Genomic DNA, 20,005 nt, shown 5'->3' on the forward strand with positions numbered 1-20,005 from the left:
AGCGATAACAGAAGGTCTTGGCATAATCTTCCAACCTTTCCTAGATACAGGGGGAGGTGCCAGAGGATTAGAAAGTGGCACCCTTGTTCAAAAAAGTTGTAAGGACATTCCTAGTAATTACAGGTTGGTCAGTTTAACATCAGTGGTGGGTAAGGTTTTAGAAACAGTAATCAAGGAAAGAATTAACAGACACTTGGAGAGGTTTGAGTTAATTAAGAGGAGCCAGCACGGGTTGGTAAAAGGCAGATCAAGTTTGACTAATCTAATTGAATTTTTTGATGAATGAACAGAAGGTTGATGAGGGGAATATGGTGGATGTTATGACTTTTAAGAAGTGTTTGACAAAGTAGCACAAAATTGAGGCTTATGGAACAAGAAGGTCCGTGTCAGCTTGGATAAAAAATTGGCTTAAGGACAGAAAACGGAGAGTCGTGGTAAATGATTGTTTCCAGACTGGAGGATGGTCAACAGTGTTTCCAAGGGTCAGTGCTGGGACCACTGCTTTTTTGGACATCATAAATAGAGGTATTGAGTACAAAAGTAGGGAAGTTATGTTGAACCTGTATAAAGCTCTGGTTAGGTCCCAACTGGAGTATTGCATCCAGTACTAGTTGCTGCAATTTAGGAAGGATGTTGAGGGTTCTTGAGAGAGTGCAGAGGAGATTCACCGGAATGGTTCCAGGGATGGGAGATTTTAATGACCAGGTTAGGTTGGAGAAGCTGGGGTTGTTCTCCTTGGAGCAAAGGAGATTGAGGGGAGTTTTGATGGAGAAGTGCGAGATTATGACCGGTTTAAATAAAGTAGACAAAAGCTGTCCCCATTAGCTGATGATACAAGGACTAGGGGACACAGATTTAAGGTTTTAGGCAAGAGATGCAGGGGGTTATGAGGAAGAACTTTTTTTATGTAGCAAGAGGTAATGACCTGGAACTTGCTCCTTATGAGGGTGGTGGAAGTGGAGACGATGAATGATTTCAGATGGAAATTGGATGGGCACTTGAGGGAAATAAACTTGCAGGGCTATGGGGTTAGAGCAGAGGAATGGGATTGACTGGATTGCTGTACAGAGAGCCAGCATGGAATCGATGGGCCAAGTGACCTGCATGTTTTGACTCAAATTTTCTTTGTGCCTTCTGGCCACTTAATGCTTTATGTCCATGTGCTGAAGATGAAATTACCCCAATGACCGTTTTAGTTTCCTGCCACAAATTAAGTGGGCTTATATTTATACCATATAATTTCCCATCCCAACACCTCTCTGACCCATGCTGATGAATGTGCAACCTGCTAAATAATTTTTTGAATGCAACATAAAGGAAAAAGGCATTCATACCCTGACGTTAGTTGAAATTCACAAGAAAACAATTTAAAACTTATTTTAGGGAAACGTGAGTAATTTCAAAGATATATTGCAGCATTTTGTAATATTCGAGGAAATTAATTAGTAAAGGCCCATCTAAAGGACAGACAAATCTCATTACAGACTGAAGCCTGTACTGACAAATTGCAGAACCTAAGGGATTACAGAGGGGAAAAATATCTGCACACTTAACAACTCATCAATATAAGCAAATGGGCAATTAGCAAGCGTACAGGCCAACTATTGAGTTGAGCTCTCTGCAGCAGAAGTGAGGCTAGCTGTCAGCCAGAAGTTAATAGTTGTGCTTAAAATACACCAAATATTTCAACAGTAACAACAGGGGAAGCTTTCCATTAAATATAGTATTCAGCATGTAATACATTCGATTTCCTCCTTCCCCATCAGGTATTTTGTTGGCGGTCTTCAAATTGCTTTATTAAACAGTGTCGTTGGGCTTATGGCCGACAGGTCTTCATGTCAGACATTGCTCTGAGCAAGAATGAAATGATTTTTGTAACACAAGATGGAGATGGGTTTACAGGACACTGGGCTGGAGCAGAACAAATGAATTTGGAAAAGAAAGGTGAACATTTCAGTCTTATTGTACTTGGTTCTCATTAATTTGTTTGGATTAAAATTAAATGTCACAGGTAATATTAGTTGAGAAGTATGTCTCAAGTGTTATTTAACACACCAAAATGATGGTGTCTGTATAATTGGTAATCACTAAGCATACATGATCTTAATTCGGCCTGAAAAATGTAAATATGGATATTTAACAAATCTTAACACAGATTGCCACCTATGCTTTCTCTTCTTACTTTCCCCTTCCCTCAACCAAGCACCTCTTCTATCTCTTGTTTGAATGTGAGGATTTAAAAAAAATAGATTTTTGTTTTCTGTAAAAAGGCTGAATCAGCCTATCAAAAGACCTAGATGCAAGAACTTGCAGCATAAATGCTTATCAGAGATCCAAGTGCAAGCTGTTTATGATTTTCCATCCATTACTTTCAATGGCCAGATTAATATGCACACATTGTGATTGAATTTATAGTAAGTACTTCCACAGCAATGCACTTGAGTTTTAAAAAGGTATATCTGCCTTGATGTGACCAGGTTAATCTTTGTAATTTTTATGTCAAAACAGAAAGATAGACTTCACGCATTGAACTCTGAAGATGTTAGTGATTTAAGCAAAAATAATTTAAAAATGAACAGGGATCACTTCTTTAGATACAAATTTTTCATCTTCACAATAATTATTGAAATACTTCGTGCATTGCTGGCTTATACAAGTTGTAGTTGATTTGAAGGTACCAGTTAATCATTGGACTGCCCATCTTACACATCTTCTGATACAGCAGGATTCCATATTGCCGATGCCAGCTCCCAGCTGCACTGCTGTATTGTTCCAAGTGGAATAGCACAGTCAGGAGGTTTGCCTTCATCAGGAGCTGACGAGACTGGTCCGGGTTCCTCCTGGACTAGTTGTTTGTTTTGTCTAACTTGGCTGGTCTTGTTTAATATTGATCATGTGCATGTATATAGGAAAATAGAATTGTGAGGCACTATAGCTTTAAATACTAAAATTCGTTTGGTTTTACATACAGCCTTTTATATTTTTCATCAGTGATAATTGGTGCTCTCGGTCATCATAGTAATTGAGATATATGTTTTCCTTGCCCGTCGGTTAGTGGTGGGGAGCTAATAGTAGGAATTATCAAAATGAGATTGGTTGATTGTATTGTTGATCTTCCACCTAGTTTCCCTATTTTAAGTTTCCATATTTTACGTTTCCATTTTGCCACAGAAACCTTTGGAAGTTAATATCGGCCCTGCCACAGTGGATTGTTTCAGCACTTAGGTTACTATTTTCTATCCTAGGCAGGAAAGGATTCTATTTATAAAAGTGTAATGTGAGTAACTTGGAAGAATAAATAAAGTGCCTACCATGTATTTGAACTGGTCACAGACCGAAAAAGATAGTTGTTGCAGTGACTTTGTAAAGTTTGCGTGATACACCTCTCAAATATTGAAACACTATTAATTTTTCTATGCAAGTGGAATTTGTAGAATGCCTGAATTTTCGCTTGGTAAATATGACTCGGATTTGAAACGTCGTCTCTAATTTGGCAAGAAAGTATGCTATTGCTTGAACTGGTTTTCCTGTTTTTATTAGAGGAATTATCCAACATTCTGCAAAATCCTTTGGACCAGTTGGTTAACACATCCGGAATGGGCAACAGTTTGTATGAAAAGATTAAACTCGAGAAGCTGCCTTGCGTTCATCGTGCTGTTTCTGTTACCACGGATTTGAATGGCCGCAACTTTGCTATTTTACAATCTGATCCTAAAACTAAGTAAGTTTTTAGTTTGTGCCAAATAACCATAGATGACTTGCATTCATAGGGAGGATAATCGGAATAGAAGGAAATCATTTTGTCTGTTTTTTTCCTGCCTGATACCTTTTAGAAGGTGGATATTCTAATTGACTCAACGTTGCTGGTGGTGATCAAGTGCGATAATTGGGACTGTTGACTTCAAAATTGAACTTTTTCTCAATATTACGAGTGATGTACTCTATGTAAAATAGCAGATAGGCATAAGCTGTGACAGGGAAGTGTAGCACATAGGAACAGGAGTTAGTTATTCAGCTATTCTATTAGATCATGGCTGATCGGGACCTCGACTACCTTTGCTCTATATTCTTTGATACCCTTACCTAACAAAATCTATCAATCTCAGTCTTGAAAATTTCAGTTGATCTAGCTTCCTCATCCTTTCGGCATTCCAAATTTCTATTACTTGTATGTAGAAAAAATTATCCTTTAATTTCACTTCCAACTGACCTAGCTCTAATTTTAAGATTATTTCTCCTCCTACTGAATTTCCCCACCAGAGTAAATGATTTCTCTGTATCTCCCCTAACAAATCTCTTTATTTATTAAGAAGGTTTTTTTTAAAAAAAGCATATGGAATTCTTTAATAAAGGATAAATGCAAGGTCTTTATGCCAAATCTCTATAAAACACTGGTTAGACCTCAGCTTAAAGGCCTGCTCAGGTCGGGAAAAAGAACCCAACCTGAACCTGACCGAACCACAGCGGACCAGAGCCCGGCCCGAGTCCCTCCGATTTTGCCCTGAGCCCAACTTGACCTGAGCCCGACTCGAACTGACCCGACCATCCCTTTACTTATCTTCCTGACACCGAACCTGCAGGAAGCTGCAGCGCATGCGTAATGACGTCACAGTGACGTCACTTGCTCACTGCGCAGACTCAGTTTCGTCCCGGACTCCCAGCTCAGTTAAGTTTTTTTAAAAATTTCAATATTTACCAGCAGAGCACTTACTGTGTGTGTCCTGCTCGACCTGACCCGCACCCGACACGTTGTCAGGTCCGGCTGGGGTAGCAGGTCTTTACCTCAGCTGGAGTATTTTGTGTTCAATTCTGAAACCACACTTTAGGAAAGAATTCAAGGCCTTGGAGTTGTTGCAGAAGATACTTACTGGAATAGTACCAGGGATGTGACACTTCAGTTATGTGGAGAGACTGGAGAAGCTGGAGTTGTTTGCCTTTGAGCAGAGAAGGTGAAGAGGTGATTTAATAGAGGTGTTTAAAATCATAATGGCTTTGATGGAGTAAATAAGGAAAAACTGTTTCCAATGGTAGAATGTTTAGTAACTAGAGGATATGATTGGCAAAAGAGCCAAAGGTGACAATAGGAAACTTTTCATTAAACACAACCAGTTGTGATCTGACCCCTCCCCCTCTCTCTCTCTCTGACCCCCCCTCTCTCTCTCTCTGACCCCCCCCTCGCTCTCTCTCTGACCCCCCCCTCGCTCTCTGACCCCTCCCCCCCTCGCTCTCTGACCCCTCCCCCCCTCGCTCTCTGACCCCTCCCCCCCTCGCTCTCTGACCCCTCCCCCCCTCTCTCTCTGACCCCTCCCTCTCTCTCTCTCTGACCCCTCCCTCTCTCTCTCTCTGACCCCTCCCTCTCTCTCTCTCTGACCCCTCCCTCTCTCTCTCTCTGACCCCTCCCTCTCTCTCTCTCTCTGACCCCTCCCTCTCTCTCTCTCTCTGACCCCTCCCTCTCTCTCTCTCTCTGACCCCTCCCTCTCTCTCTCTCTCTGACCCCTCCCTCTCTCTCTCTCTCTGACCCCTCCCTCTCTCTCTCTCTGACCCCTCCCTCTCTCTCTCTCTCTGACCCCTCCCTCTCTCTCTCTCTCTGACCCCTCCCTCTCTCTCTCTCTCTGACCCCTCCCTCTCTCTCTCTCTCTGACCCCTCCCTCTCTCTCTCTCTCTCTGACCCCTCCCTCTCTCTCTCTCTCTGACCCCTCCCTCTCTCTCTCTCTCTGACCCCTCCCTCTCTCTCTCTCTCTGACCCCTCCCTCTCTCTCTCTCTCTGACCCCTCCCTCTCTCTCTCTCTCTCTGACCCCTCCCTCTCTCTCTCTCTCTGACCCCTCCCTCTCTCTCTCTCTGACCCCTCCCTGAGGGGTCAGAGAGAGAGAGAGAGAGAGGGAGGGGTCAGAGAGAGAGGGAGGGGTCAGAGAGAGAGAGGGAGGGGTCAGAGAGAGAGAGGGAGGGGTCAGAGAGAGAGAGGGAGGGGTCAGAGAGAGAGAGGGAGGGAGGGGTCAGAGAGAGAGAGGGAGGGAGGGGTCAGAGAGAGAGAGAGAGGGAGGGGTCAGAGAGAGAGAGAGAGAGGGAGGGGTCAGAGAGAGAGAGAGAGAGGGAGGGGTCAGAGAGAGAGAGAGAGAGGGAGGGGTCAGAGAGAGAGAGAGAGAGGGAGGGGTCAGAGAGAGAGAGAGAGAGGGAGGGGTCAGAGAGAGAGAGAGAGGGAGGGGTCAGAGAGAGAGAGAGAGAGGGAGGGGTCAGAGAGAGAGAGAGAGAGGGAGGGGTCAGAGAGAGAGAGAGAGGGAGGGGTCAGAGAGAGAGAGAGAGGGAGGGGTCAGAGAGAGAGAGAGAGGGAGGGGTCAGAGAGAGAGAGAGAGGGAGGGGTCAGAGAGAGAGAGAGGGAGGGGTCAGAGAGAGAGAGAGGGAGGGGTCAGAGAGAGAGAGAGAGGGGGAGGGGTCAGAGAGAGAGAGAGGGAGGGGTCAGAGAGGGGGAGGGGTCAGAGAGGGACAGAGAGGGAGGGGTCAGAGAGAGAGAGAGAGAGGGAGGGGTCAGAGAGAGAGAGAGAGGGAGGGGTCAGAGAGAGAGAGAGAGAGAGGGAGGGGTCAGAGAGGGGGAGAGAGGGAGGGGTCAGAGAGAGGGAGGGGTCAGAGAGTGGGAGAGAGGGAGGGGATAGAGTGGGAGAGAGGGAGGGGTGAGAGAGGGAGGGGTGAAAGAGAGGGAGGGGTGAAAGAGAGGGGTCAGAGAGAGAGAGGGAGGGAGGGAGGGGTCAGAGGGAGGGAGGGGTGAGAGAGAGAGAGGGAGGGGTGAGAGAGAGAGAGGGAGAGGTGAGAGAGAGGGAGAGGGAGGGTTCAGAGAGAGAGGGAGAGGGAGGGTTCAGAGAGAGAGGGAGAGGGAGGGTTCAGAGAGAGAGGGAGAGGGAGGGTTCAGAGAGAGAGGGAGAGGGAGGGTTCAGAGAGAGAGGGAGAGGGAGGGTTCAGAGAGAGAGGGAGAGGGAGGGTTCAGAGAGAGAGGGAGAGGGAGGGTTCAGAGGGAGAGGGAGGGGGAGGGGTCAGAGAGAGAGGGAGAGGGAGGGGTCAGAGAGAGATGCGGAGGGAGGGGTCAGAGAGAGAGATGCGGAGGGAGGGGTCAGAGAGAGAGATGCGGAGGGAGGGGTCAGAGAGAGAGATGCGGAGGGAGGGGTCAGAGAGAGAGATGCGGAGGGAGGGGTCAGAGAGAGAGATGCGGAGGGAGGGGGTCAGAGAGAGAGATGCGGAGGGAGGGGGTCAGAGAGAGAGGGAGGGGTGAGAGGGAGAGAGAGGGAGGGGTGAGAGGGAGAGGGAGGGGTGAGAGGGAGAGGGAGAGGTGAGAGGGAGAGGGAGAGAGAGGGAGGGAGAGAGAGGGAGGGAGAGAGAGGGAGGGGTGAGAGGGAGAGAGAGGGAGGGGTGAGAGGGAGAGAGAGGGAGGGGTGAGAGGGAGAGAGAGGGAGGGGTGAGAGGGAGAGAGAGGGAGGGGTGAGAGGGAGAGAGAGGGAGGGGTGAGAGGGAGAGAGAGGGAGAGGTGAGAGAGGTCAGAGGGAGGGGTGAGAGAGGTCAGAGGGAGGGGTGAGAGAGGTCAGAGGGAGGGGTGGGAGAGGTCAGAGGGAGGGGTGGGAGAGGTCAGAGGGAGGGGTGGGAGAGGTCAGAGGGAGGGGTGGGAGAGGTCAGAGGGAGGGGTGGGAGAGGTCAGAGGGAGGGAGAGGGAGGGGTGAGAGAGAGAGAGAGAGGGAGGGGTGAGAGAGAGAGAGAGAGGGAGGGGTGAGAGAGAGAGAGAGAGGGAGGGGTGAGAGAGAGAGAGAGAGGGAGGGGTGAGAGAGAGAGAGAGAGGGAGGGGTGAGAGGTCAGAGGGAGGGGTGAGAGGTCAGAGGGAGGGGTGAGAGGTCAGAGGGAGGGGTGAGAGGTCAGAGGGAGGGGTGAGAGGTCAGAGGGAGGGGTCAGAGAGGTCAGAGGGGGAGGGGTCAGAGAGGTCAGAGGGGGAGGGGTCAGAGAGGTCAGAGGGGGAGGGGTCAGAGAGGTCAGAGGGGGAGGGGTCAGAGAGAGAGAGAGGGAGGGAGGGGTGAGGGGGAGAGAGAGAGAGGGAGGGAGGGGTGAGGGAGAGAGAGAGAGAGGGAGGGGTGAGGGAGAGAGAGAGAGAGAGGGAGGGGTGAGGGAGAGAGAGAGAGAGGGAGGGGTGAGGGAGAGAGAGAGAGAGGGAGGGGTGAGGGAGAGAGAGGGGGAGGGGTGAGGGGGAGAGAGAGAGAGAGGGAGGGGTGAGGGGGAGAGAGAGAGAGAGGGAGGGGTGAGGGAGAGAGAGAGAGAGGGAGGGGTGAGGGAGAGAGAGAGAGAGGGAGGGGTGAGGGAGAGAGAGAGAGAGGGAGGGGTGAGGGAGAGAGAGAGAGAGGGAGGGGTGAGGGAGAGAGAGAGAGAGGGAGGGGTGAGGGAGAGAGAGAGGGAGGGGTGAGGGAGAGAGAGAGGGAGGGGTCAGAGAAGAGAGAGGGAGGGGTCAGAGAAGAGAGAGGGAGGGGTCAGAGAAGAGAGAGGGAGGGGTCAGAGAAGAGAGAGGGGGGGGTCAGAGAGAGAGAGGGAGGGGTCAGAGAGAGAGAGGGAGGGGTCAGAGAGAGAGAGGGAGGGGTCAGAGAGAGAGAGGGAGGGGTCAGAGAGAGAGAGGGAGGGGTCAGAGAGAGAGAGGGAGGGGTCAGAGAGAGAGAGGGAGGGGTCAGAGAGAGAGAGGGAGGGGTCAGAGAGAGAGAGGGAGGGGTCAGAGAGAGAGAGGGAGGGGTCAGAGAGAGAGAGAGAGAGAGAGGGGGAGGGGTCAGAGAGAGAGAGAGGGGGAGGGATCAGAGAGAGAGAGAGAGGGGGAGGGATCAGAGAGAGAGAGAGGGGGAGGGATCAGAGAGAGAGAGAGGGGGAGGGATCAGAGAGAGAGAGAGGGGGGAGGGGTCAGAGAGAGAGAGGGGGGGAGGGGTCAGAGAGAGAGAGGGGGGGAGGGGTCAGAGAGAGAGAGGGGGGGAGGGGTCAGAGAGAGAGAGGGGGGGAGGGGTCAGAGAGAGAGAGGGGGGGAGGGGTCAGAGAGAGAGAGGGGGGGAGGGGTCAGAGAGAGGGAGAGAGGGAGGGGTGAGAGAGGGAGGGGTGAGAGAGGGAGGGGTGAGAGAGGGAGGGGTGAAAGAGAGAGGGGTGAAAGAGAGAGAGGGAGGGGTGAGAGAGAGAGAGGGAGGGGTGAGAGAGAGAGAGAGGGAGAGGGAGGGGTCAGAGAGGGAGAGGGAGGGGTCAGAGAGGGAGAGGGAGGGGTCAGAGAGAGAGGGAGAGGGAGGGGTCAGAGAGAGAGATGCGGAGGGAGGGGGTCAGAAAGAGAGGGGGGGGGGGTCAGCGAGAGAGGGAGGGGTCAGAGTGGGAGAGAGGGGTGTTCCCGGAGGGGTCGGAGAGAGAGGGGGAGGGGTCGGAGAGGGAGGGTTGGGAGAGGGTGTGGTCGGAGAGGGGGAGGGAGGGTTCAGAGACGGGGAGCGAGGGGGCGGGGGTCGGGGAGCAAGGGGGAGGGGTCAGAGCGAGGGGGAAGGTTCACAGCATGGGTTAGGGGCACAGAGAGAGAGGGAGGGGCAGAGAGAGAGGGAGGGGCACAGAGAGAGGGAGGGGCACAGAGAGAGAGGGAGGGGCACAGAGAGAGAGGGAGGGGCACAGAGAGAGAGGGAGGGGCACAGAGAGAGAGGGAGGGGCACAGAGAGAGAGAGAGGGAGGGGCACAGAGAGAGAGGGAGGGGCACAGAGAGAGGGGCACAGAGAGAGAGGGAGGGGTCAGAGAGAGAGAGGGAGGGGTCAGAGAGAGAGAGGGAGGGGTCAGAGAGAGAGGGAGGGGTCAGAGAGAGAGAGGGAGGGGTCAGAGAGAGAGAGGGAGGGGTCAGAGAGAGAGAGGGAGGGGTCAGAGAGAGAGAGGGAGGGGTCAGAGAGAGAGAGGGAGGGGTCAGAGAGAGAGAGGGAGGGGTCAGAGAGAGAGAGGGAGGGGTCAGAGAGAGAGAGGGAGGGGTCAGAGAGAGAGGGGGAGGGGTCAGAGAGAGAGGGGGAGGGGTCAGAGGGAGAGGGGGAGGGGTCAGAGGGGTCAGAGAGGGGGAGGGGTCAGAGGGGTCAGAGAGGGGGAGGGGTCAGAGGGGTCAGAGAGAGGGGGGAGGGGTCAGAAAGAGAGAGAGATGGAGAGGGAGGGGTCAGAAAGAGAGAGAGATGGAGAGGGAGGGGTCAGAAAGAGAGAGAGATGGAGAGGGAGGGGTCAGAGAGGGTGAGGGTGGTGTCTGAGAGGGAGGAGGGGGGGTTCAGAGAGTAGAGAGGGAGGGGTCAGAGAGGGAGCGGTGGGGGGGTGGTCAGAGAGGGGAGGGGTGGTCAGAGAGGGAGGGGTCGGGGAGGGGAGGGGTCGGGGTCGGTGAGGGGAGGGGGAGGGGTCAGAGAGGGGGAGGGGGTGGGGGGTCAGAGAGGGAGGGGTCAGAGGGAGGGGTCAGAGCGAGTGAGGGGGAGGGGCCAGTGAAGGAGAATGAGGAGGAGGGGTCAGAGCGAGGGAGAGGGAGGGGTCAGAGCGAGGGAGAGGGAGGGGTCAGAGCGAGGGAGAGGGAGGGGTCAGAGCGAGAGAGAGGGAGGGGTCAGAGCGAGAGAGAGGGAGGGGTCAGAGCGAGAGAGAGGGAGGGGTCAGAGCGAGAGAGAGGGAGAGGTCAGAGCGAGAGAGAGGGAGAGGTCAGAGCGAGAGAGAGGGAGGGGTCAGAGCGAGAGAGAGGGAGGGGTCAGAGCGAGAGAGAGGGAGGGGTCAGAGCGAGAGAGAGGGAGGGGTCAGAGCGAGAGAGAGGGAGGGGTCAGAGCGAGAGAGAGGGAGGGGTCAGAGCGAGAGAGAGGGAGGGGTCAGAGCGAGAGAGAGGGAGGGGTCAGAGCGAGAGAGAGGGAGGGGTCAGAGCGAGAGAGAGGGAGGGGTCAGAGCGAGAGAGAGGGAGGGGTCAGAGCGAGAGAGGGGGAGGGGTCAGAGCGAGAGAGGGGGAGGGGTCAGAGCGAGAGAGGGGGAGGGGTCAGAGCGAGAGAGGGGGAGGGGTCAGAGCGAGAGAGGGGGAGGGGTCAGAGCGAGAGAGGGGGAGGGGTCAGAGCGAGAGAGGGGGAGGGGTCAGAGCGAGAGAGGGGGAGGGGTCAGAGCGAGAGAGGGGGAGGGGTCAGAGCGAGAGAGGGGGAGGGGTCAGAGCGAGAGAGGGGGAGGGAGGGGCCAGAGCGAGAGAGTGGGAGGGAGGGGCCAGAGCGAGAGAGGGGGAGGGGTCAGAGCGAGAGAGTGGGAGGGAGGGGCCAGAGCGAGAGAGTGGGAGGGGTCAGAGCGAGAGAGTGAGGGGGAGGGGCCAGAGTGAAGAGTGAAGGGGAGGGGCCAGAGTGAAGGGGAGGGGCCAGAGTGAAGGGGAGGGGCCAGAGTGAAGGGGAGGGGCCAGAGTGAAGGGGAGGGGCCAGAGTGAAGGGGAGGGGCCAGAGTGAAGGGGAGGGGCCAGAGTGAAGGGGAGGGGCCAGAGTGAAGGGGAGGGGCCAGAGTGAAGGGGAGGGGCCAGAGTGTGAGAGGGAGGGGTCAGAGAGTGAGAGGGAGGGGGTCAGAGAGAGAGAGAGGGAGGGAGGGAGAGGGGGGGTCAGAGAGAGAGAGAGGGAGGGTCAGAGAGAGAGAGAGGGAGGGAGGGGTCAGAGAGAGAGAGAGGGAGGGTCAGAGAGAGAGAGAGAGGGAGGGAGGGGTCAGAGAGGGTGAGGGTGGGGTCTGAGAGGGGGGGGGCCAGAGAGGGAGGAGGGGGGGGTCAGAGAGGGAGGAGGGGGGGGGTCAGAGAGTAGAGAGGGGGGGGGTCAGAGAGTAGAGAGGGAGGGGTCAGAGCGAGAGAGAGGGAGGGGTCAGAGCGAGAGAGAGGGAGGGGTCAGAGCGAGAGAGAGGGAGGGGTCAGAGCGAGGGAGAGCGAGAGCGATTGGTCAGAGAGTGAGGGGGAGGGGCCAGAGTGAAGGAGAGTGAGGGGGAGGGGTCAGAGCGAGGGAGCGAGAAGGGGAGTGGTCAGAGATAGAGGGGGAGGGGTCAGAGGGAGAGAGGGAGGGGTCAGAGAGAGCAGCGGGGGCGAGATGGTGACGTAAATGGCCCCCCCCCAGCTCCCACTCAATTTTACCCCCACCGAGCTCCCATGGCCACAATTCTACCCCCACCGAGCTCCCATGGCCACAATTCTACCCCCACCGAGCTCCCATGGCCACAATTCTATTTCCTGCCAGATATTTTAGAAAACAAGACGATGAGAAATTTGAGGCGCAATAACTCACAAATGCCTTAAACAATACTTTGACCTGAGAAACAGCAGGTTCTTTACTGCGAACTCCCTAATGCTTTACAGCAGTGTTGTCCAACCTTTTCGCATGGGGGATCTCATTACAATTCCTGCCTGTATCTTTCAATGTCCTTCTAATTTGTTAAATGTACTTCAATTATAAGACTTCTTTGAATAAATGTTGAATGGTTCACAGAAGATTCAGCATGGCTCCGTTGGTAGCATTGTCACGTTTGAATCAAAAATTTGTGGGTTCAAGTCCAACTCTAGAGATTTGAGTACAAAATTCAGGTTGGCATTCCAGTTCAATAGTGAGAGAGTGCTGCATTGCCATCTTTCAGGTGAGAAGTTAAACCAAATCCCTGTCTGCCCTCTCAGTTGGACGCAAAATATCCCATGGCACTATTCAAGTTCTTCCCGATATCTTGGCCAGTTTTTATCCCTCAACCAACATGACCAAAACAGTTACCTGATCATTATGACATTGCTTTTATGCGCTTATTGTGTCCAATTTGGCTGTCACGTTTCCTACATTACATCAGTGTCTACACTTAAAGTAGTTCACTGACTGTGAAGCATTTTGGGACATCCTGAGGTCATGAAAGACAGTATATAAATGCAAGTATTCCTTTCTTTAAATATTATAACTATCTGCATTATAGCATCATAGAAATGATAGCACAGATGGTCATTCGGCCTATTGATTCATAGCCAGTGCTAGATCTTCAATTAGCACTATCTACTGGAATCTCATTTCCCTGCCCGATATGTTTGCTTGTATTCTACCTTTTCAAATACTTATCCAGTTTCCTTTTAAATAATGTTGTAGGCTCTACCTCCGTAACCATTTGTGTTAAAGTATTCCACTTTCTAATAACTGTTCTAACTTTTTCCTTCATTATTTTAATTCTCAGTCTGTGCCTCCTTGTTACTAACTTGTCAACCAGTTACCGTCTGAAAACTTAATTTTGAAAATCTCTGAGATTCTCTCCTTTAACTTTCACTGTTCCCTTATGGGGAGAAAGGCCCCAATTCTTCCAGTCTTTTTGATGTATTTTTGCGCCATTTTCATGGCTTCAATATCTTTTTTGCAGTGGGGTTGGTAGAACTGCACACAGTACCCTAAATATGGCCTAACATTTTGTATAAATTACACATCACTTCCTTGCTTTTATATTTACTGTTTTAATATATAAAACTCCATGTCCCCTTTTCTTTTTATAGCCTATTCTGTCTGCATTTCTACCTTTTTAAAGATGTATGCATCAGCACCCCTAGATCTTTCCTCTTCCATCTGTTGAATCATGCCCTTTTGCCTCAAAATGTATTCACATTTTTCTATATTAAATTATATCTGCCCACTTTGTTAACTTGTCTGCCCTCCTGCATTCTGTCACCTAATTTGGTACTCTATTTGTATCTTGACGTTTCCATGGAATGTTTAATTTTTTTTTTTAGCCTATATGAAATTCCAAATGTGTCTTCCTCAAGTTTTACTGAAGACTTTGGCAAACTACTCAGGGAAGCCAATGAAACAGACAGCATTCACGATGTCACATGTCAAGTTGGCAATCAAATTTTTCCCAGTCATAAGTATATCTTGGCCATGCGATCCGACTACTTTCGAAAGCTTTTCTTTCCTGATGGAGAACACATTGAGATCCCTGATGCTCGACTACAGGAAGATGTAGCGGGATGTGACTTGTACATTCTAGATAAGATTCAGGCCGACATGTTTGCCTATATCTTGCAGTTCATATATACAGATACCTGTGATTTACTAACTGATGGCTACAAACCAAAAATCCACTGCAAAGATAAAATAGAAACTTATCCAGATCCACTGATATCCAATTTGGAAGTATCTATGCAGAAGTTCAGCTATTGTGAAGAAGTAAAAGGAAAATCTGCATCTGAGATCTATGAAAACCAGCAGAGTAAGAAACTGAAGACCAAAAGCAAAAAGACCAGAGGACTTAATGCAGAGACTAATCCAGTTAAAATGCTGCAGGCCATCGCAAAAAAATTTGGTCTTGCCAGTCTGTCTGCAAGGTAAGATTAGGGGAGAAGCCCAGTTGCGAGGATGCAATTTAAGTGTATGGCCGGAATTTTACGTTGGGCTGGAGGCCTCATCCACCAGCCAAAAAGTCGTGGGTGAGTCGGCCTCCGCCAGGCCTGGGGAGCCCGGCTGTGATTTTAAGTGGCCTAGGCCCTTAATTGGCCTCGGGTGAGACGTCTGCCCCTCTGAGGCAGGAAGTCCCACCCGCAAGAGCTGCCAGCCAATCAGTGGGCTGGCAACTCTCAGTCCCAGCAGTGCCCACCGGGAGTGGTGGCCACTGCTGGGACTGCAACCAGGCAGAGGAGCAAGAGGGATGCCGGCCCTGGAAAAAAGGCAGGTTTGTGGGGCCTCGCTGGGGAAAGTTGGTAGTCCCCACAATCCACTCAATTTTACGACCCCCCCCCCCCCCCCCAGCCTGCTCCTGTGGTGGGCGTAAAATTTCGGCCTTTGTTTCAAAGACGTTTGAAGTTTAGAAGTGCATTGTTAGTTTCCATTATTTTTAAATGGAACAGGTTTTATTAGCATTTTTGATCTATTTTAATTTCTTTGCCTTCTAGGCCTTCAAAAGGCCCACACTTGGGTAGATTTTCACATTAGGCCTCAGATCAGGCATTAGTCAGGAGATGTGCTGTTAGCACCACCGATCTGATTTTGTGGGGTTAACTTCATTTACATAGCATGGGTGAGCTCCTGGCGCTTATTGGGGCTGTCATTGAAAGTCTTCCAAAGAATATTCCCCAGAGTGGATTAGGATGAGGAAAACTGGCCCCAGTCTGTCAGTTAATTCTGAATTCGGAAATTCAAAGGTTAATAACTGGAAATAGAATACCTTCCATTCCCATGCTGGGCTACAAAAGGTTACATTTATGTAATTTGATGCTTCATAACAATTTGAATATTGTACATTGCAGATTAGATGGGGTCAAATTGGAAAATTGGAAGATAAAGGTTGTGCACAAGAAAGGTGGAAGCAAATTGAAGTTCAATCAGAAGAAGTGGTAGGTGCTATATTTATCTCTTCAAAAAATGTAAGGATATAGCATTGGAAAATGTTCAGTGTTACTTATCATAGCCAATAACGTAGACCATGAACGTATCAGTGTTTAGGCTAGAAAGTTGTTGGATCTATTCAATTTCAAAATTGTTCCCTTTTTGCCTGATTGTTATCAGGTACTCAAATTGTTTAATCTGGGAAATCACTCTGCATTAACCAGAAACTGAACTGGAGCAACCACATAAATACTGTGGCTACAAGAGCAGGTCAGAGGCTGGGAATTCTATGGTGAGTAACCCACCTCCTGACTCCCAGAGCCTGTTCACTATCTACAAGGTGCAAGTCAGGAGTGTGATGGAATACTCTCCACTTGCCTGGATGAGTGCAGCTCCGACAACACTCAGGAAGCTCGACAGTATCCCGGACAAAGCAGCCTGCTTGATACCACGCTTTCTTTGACAGCACCTTCCAAACGTACGACCTCTTCCGCCTAGAAGGTCAAGGGCAGTCGACGTGTGGGAACACCACCATCTGTAAGTTCCCTTTCAAGGTACACATTATCCTGATCTGTTAATATATTACTGTGCCTTCATTGTCACTGGATCAACATCCTGGAGCTCCCTCCCTAACAGCACTGTGGGTGTATCTGCACCAGATGGACTGCTGCAGTTCAAGAAGGCAGCTCACCGCCACCTTCTCAAGAGCAAATAGGGATGGGCAACAAATGTGGCCTTGCCAGCGACCCCCGCATCCTATGAAATGAATAAAAAAAAATTATTTTTAGCTATTTTTTCTTCTTTTTTACAATTTTTTTCTTTTGTTTATTTCATTTCATTGTAGTTCGTTCAGTTTGCTTACCCACTGTTTTTTTTCATGTTTGTACTTGCTGCTGTTCAATCTTCAGTTCGTTAACACCCTATCTGTACTAATGCTTTGTCTTTCAACACACCATTAACATATTGTTTGCCTTTGCTCCATGACCTCTTGGTCAGCTATGTGGTCTTGTCCAATCTACACCTTCTCCTTTGTTATCTCTTGCCCCACCCCCGGCTCACTTGCTTATGACCTTTGACATTTCTAATATTTGCTAGTTCCGAAGAAGGGTCACTGACCCGAAACGTTAACTCTGCTTCTCTTTCCACAGATGCTGCCAGACCTGCTGAGTGGTTCCAGCATTTCTTGTTTTTATTTCAGATTTCCAGCATCCGCAGTATTTTGCTTTTAAAAAAAAAATGTTTTATCTGGAGACTTATAGAAATCAATCAAGTAGTTGCAATTATATTGTTACTGAGATTGGGATGGGCAAGTTGTGGCACAGTGCCCCTTCCGACACTTGGACCTGGATTCAAATCCAACCTATATCGATGAGGTAAAAGTCTCCTGTGCCTGTAAGCGTTCTAAATTAATGAGCTTGCTGGCTTTAACCTAATTTCCAGTGAGTATGTGACCACCATAGAGGTAGCACAGAATAGCTGCATTAGGTAGCACTGAAATTTGCATTCTGATGCAGTATGATCTTCTGCTGTTGGCCTTAAGGCACATTCCTTTGCAAAGTTAGAGGTAGCTTTGCTCTGTAGGTAACCTTGGAGTACTTGGTGCACTGAGTATCCAGGAATCACTGACACCCCAACTCTTCTTTTTCCCCACCGCCACTGGAGAAAGAAATAGGCTCTTAGCCATAGAAAAAGTAATATGAGAATAATTTGCAAATAGCTTACTTTTGATTACAAATCTTCTAGATAATGTATGCACACAATTTTGGAGAATATGTTTCAGTAACAATCAGAAAAAGATTTCCATAATAGCTAGAAATCTTGATGTGAATGGAAATGCATCCCAAATACAAGTGGTATTCTTACTTCTGTGTAATTATGTTTGGTGCAAAAATTGAAAAATATTCTGAGTAAGAAGTATAAATGTCAATATATACTTTTCAATATATTCTTTGCATTTCGTAATGTAGCTTTTTTAATAAGAACATTGTAGGTATCTATTTTTATCTGGTTCTTCAAAGGGCATCTAAATCTAACAAAGTCCTGTTGGGTAAAGTTGTTGAGCTGCACAAGTGAAAAGGTTTCTCATTCCCTTCCTAGTCTGTGCTGAGTTAGCTGACTTTCACAGCTGGGAATGCTTCAATTAGCCTGAGGGCTGCAGTGCTCAGAGGTGGTAAACCAGTCTGAGTTTATACTTTTTTAATTGCTCATCATTAACCTCTGCTGGCAAATATGGGATGACTTTGGGTGAAGTCAGCTTTGGACTCAACTCATGCAGTCAGATAGGCAGTAAGCACTTACTATCTAGGTTTACATTTGGTTATTAGCTACCCTAGTGTGGTACCAGAGGGCTTCCAAGGCTTATGGAATCATACCCAAACAACAGTCTGTTCTTACAGGAGAGGAGGGAAGCAAATCCTCGAAAAGAGGTGAATTGTTACACTTCATGTTTATAACCACTGTGGACTGTTTTGATGTGCAGAGCAGTGCCTCTGCTGTAAAAGCAATTGATAAATATGTGACTTAATTGTGACTTAAGTTTAAAAAAATAATCTGATAGACGTTTTGCGATAGACTCAGTCTCTCAAATCTGCACTGTATGTAATTTGCCAGAATCAAATTTTCATTCCTACCTTTGCTTTGTTCCCTATTAGTTCGTATTTGTGTGACGTAACTTTGAGATCAGAAGATGGAAAAGAATTTGTCTGCCACAAGTGTGTGCTATGTGCTAGACTCGGTAAAAATGGCCGTTATCTTTTTAATACGTGTCTCTATGTTTGTGTTTGTACTTCTGTTCAGAAATATTTATGAATGACGTTTCTTTTCTTCTAGAATACTTTCACAGAATGCTGAGTAATGCCTGGATTGAGGTATTTATAATTGTGCTTTATTGTGCAATAAAACCTAGTTGAACTGAAAGCTGTTGAAAGTGGCCATTATTGCTATGAATTATCAGAAATTTCAAGTAAAAATGATCTGATCTAGCAGTGTCCTCAGCATTTTTTATAAATTTAACCATATTCCATAACTAAGTATAAACACAAAGTGGTTAAATGATTACTCCAAAAAGACTGCAGCAACCTCATATATTTATAGGCCAGTGTCATCTTTACTGAATACTGAGGGAAGATTTCAATGTGCAACATCCTGATTGTATTGTGAATTGAAATGTTCTGTACTGCAGCATCTACATTCTATTTTTCTTTAATGTTAATGTTATATTTGTGATTTTGAAGGGTTGAATGGTTAAAGGAATACTATTGTTTTAGTTCGCAAATTTACGCAGCATTGCTCCTTTTAATGACTTTCTTCCTATCTATTGATTAAATATAAATATCTGAACACATTTGCACATGCAGACAGCATATCTCCTACTCCAGCTTAGTAACTTAAGAGGAAATGATAAATTTCATATATTGAAGCATAATTGAATGTGATTAATGTTAAAGTTGACTTTATTGTCCTTTCTTCCTGTTTTTCTCCCCATCATTCACCGTACACCTCTACATTTTTTGTGCTTAGGCTTCTTGTTGCACACCATTGGAAATGCCCATCCATTCTGACATCTTGGAGGTTGTATTGGATTATATCTACACCGGTGAAGCTCCAGCTGTTAAAGGTCAGAACTACATGTTTCATTACTTAAGAATCATATTAAATTGTACAAATGCATAGGCTGATTTTCAAAGCCTCCTTTTCCTTATTCCCCTGCCAATAGTTTAGTTTGGCCATAGATCCATGCCAGTGTTTGCTCCACATGAGCCGTATCCCACTCTGCTTCGTCTAAACCCATCAACATATTATTTTATTCCTTTCTCCATTGTGCTTATCTAGTTTCCCTTTAAAGGTGTTTATGCGATTCACCTTAATTACTTATTGTGGCAACAAGTTTCACATTCTAACCACTCTCAACAACAGCAACAACTTACAGTTGTATAGTGCCTTTAACATACTAAAATGTCCCAAGGCTCATCAAGGAGCAATATCAAACAAAATTTGTCACCAAGCCATACAAGGAGATATTGGAGCAGATGACCAAAGGCTTAGTCAAAGAAGTAGGTTTTAAGAAGCATCTTAAGGGGAATTAGAGAGGTCGAGAGATTTACTGGGGGAATTACAAAGCTTTAGGGGCTTGGTAGCTGAACGTACTGCCGCCATTGGTGATATGCTTAAAATCAGGGATGCACAGGAGTTAGAATTAAAAGAGTGCAGATATCTTGGAGGGTTGCAGAGCTCGCGAAGGTTACAGAGATGAGGAGGAGCTAGGCCAGAGGGATTTGAAAACAAAGATAAGAAGTTGAAAACCTAAAACGGGGGCCAATGTAGGTCAGCGAGCACGGATGATGAGTGGACAGTACTTGTTGCAAGTTAGGATATGGTAGCAAATTTATTGGGTGACCTCAAGTTTACATAGGGTGGAAGATGGGACGCTAGCCAGGGGTGCATTGGAAAGTCAAGTCCAGAGGTAACAAAAGCAAGGATGAGGCTGGGTAAAGAAGAAACTTCTATTGGATTTATTACTGACCATCTTATATTTATGGATCCTAGTTCTGGCCTTACCCACAAGTGGTAGCATCTTTCCTATGACTTCTTTATCATACCCTTTCACAATATTGCAAGTCCTCTATCAGGCCACCTTTCAGTCTTCTCTCTTCTAGATAAAAGAGCCCCAGCTTGTTCCACCTTTCCAGATAATTAT

General features: G+C 48.3%; 1 protein-coding gene across 1 annotated transcript in view; it reads left to right on the forward strand.

The window, feature by feature from the left end:
* Positions 1-20,005, forward strand: part of ibtk (inhibitor of Bruton agammaglobulinemia tyrosine kinase) — a 161,905-nt gene that overhangs the window by 77,227 nt on the left and 64,673 nt on the right. The window contains exons 10-16 of the mRNA XM_068026679.1: positions 1,767-1,944; positions 3,541-3,721; positions 13,719-14,312; positions 15,231-15,317; positions 17,961-18,043; positions 18,139-18,176; positions 18,829-18,925. Of these exons, the coding sequence (XP_067882780.1) occupies positions 1,767-1,944; positions 3,541-3,721; positions 13,719-14,312; positions 15,231-15,317; positions 17,961-18,043; positions 18,139-18,176; positions 18,829-18,925 (1,258 nt within the window). The remainder of the gene's footprint in view (positions 1-1,766; positions 1,945-3,540; positions 3,722-13,718; positions 14,313-15,230; positions 15,318-17,960; positions 18,044-18,138; positions 18,177-18,828; positions 18,926-20,005) is intronic.

This window comes from Heterodontus francisci, chromosome 3, assembly GCF_036365525.1.
Source record: "Heterodontus francisci isolate sHetFra1 chromosome 3, sHetFra1.hap1, whole genome shotgun sequence".
NCBI classification, from domain to species: domain Eukaryota; kingdom Metazoa; phylum Chordata; class Chondrichthyes; order Heterodontiformes; family Heterodontidae; genus Heterodontus; species Heterodontus francisci.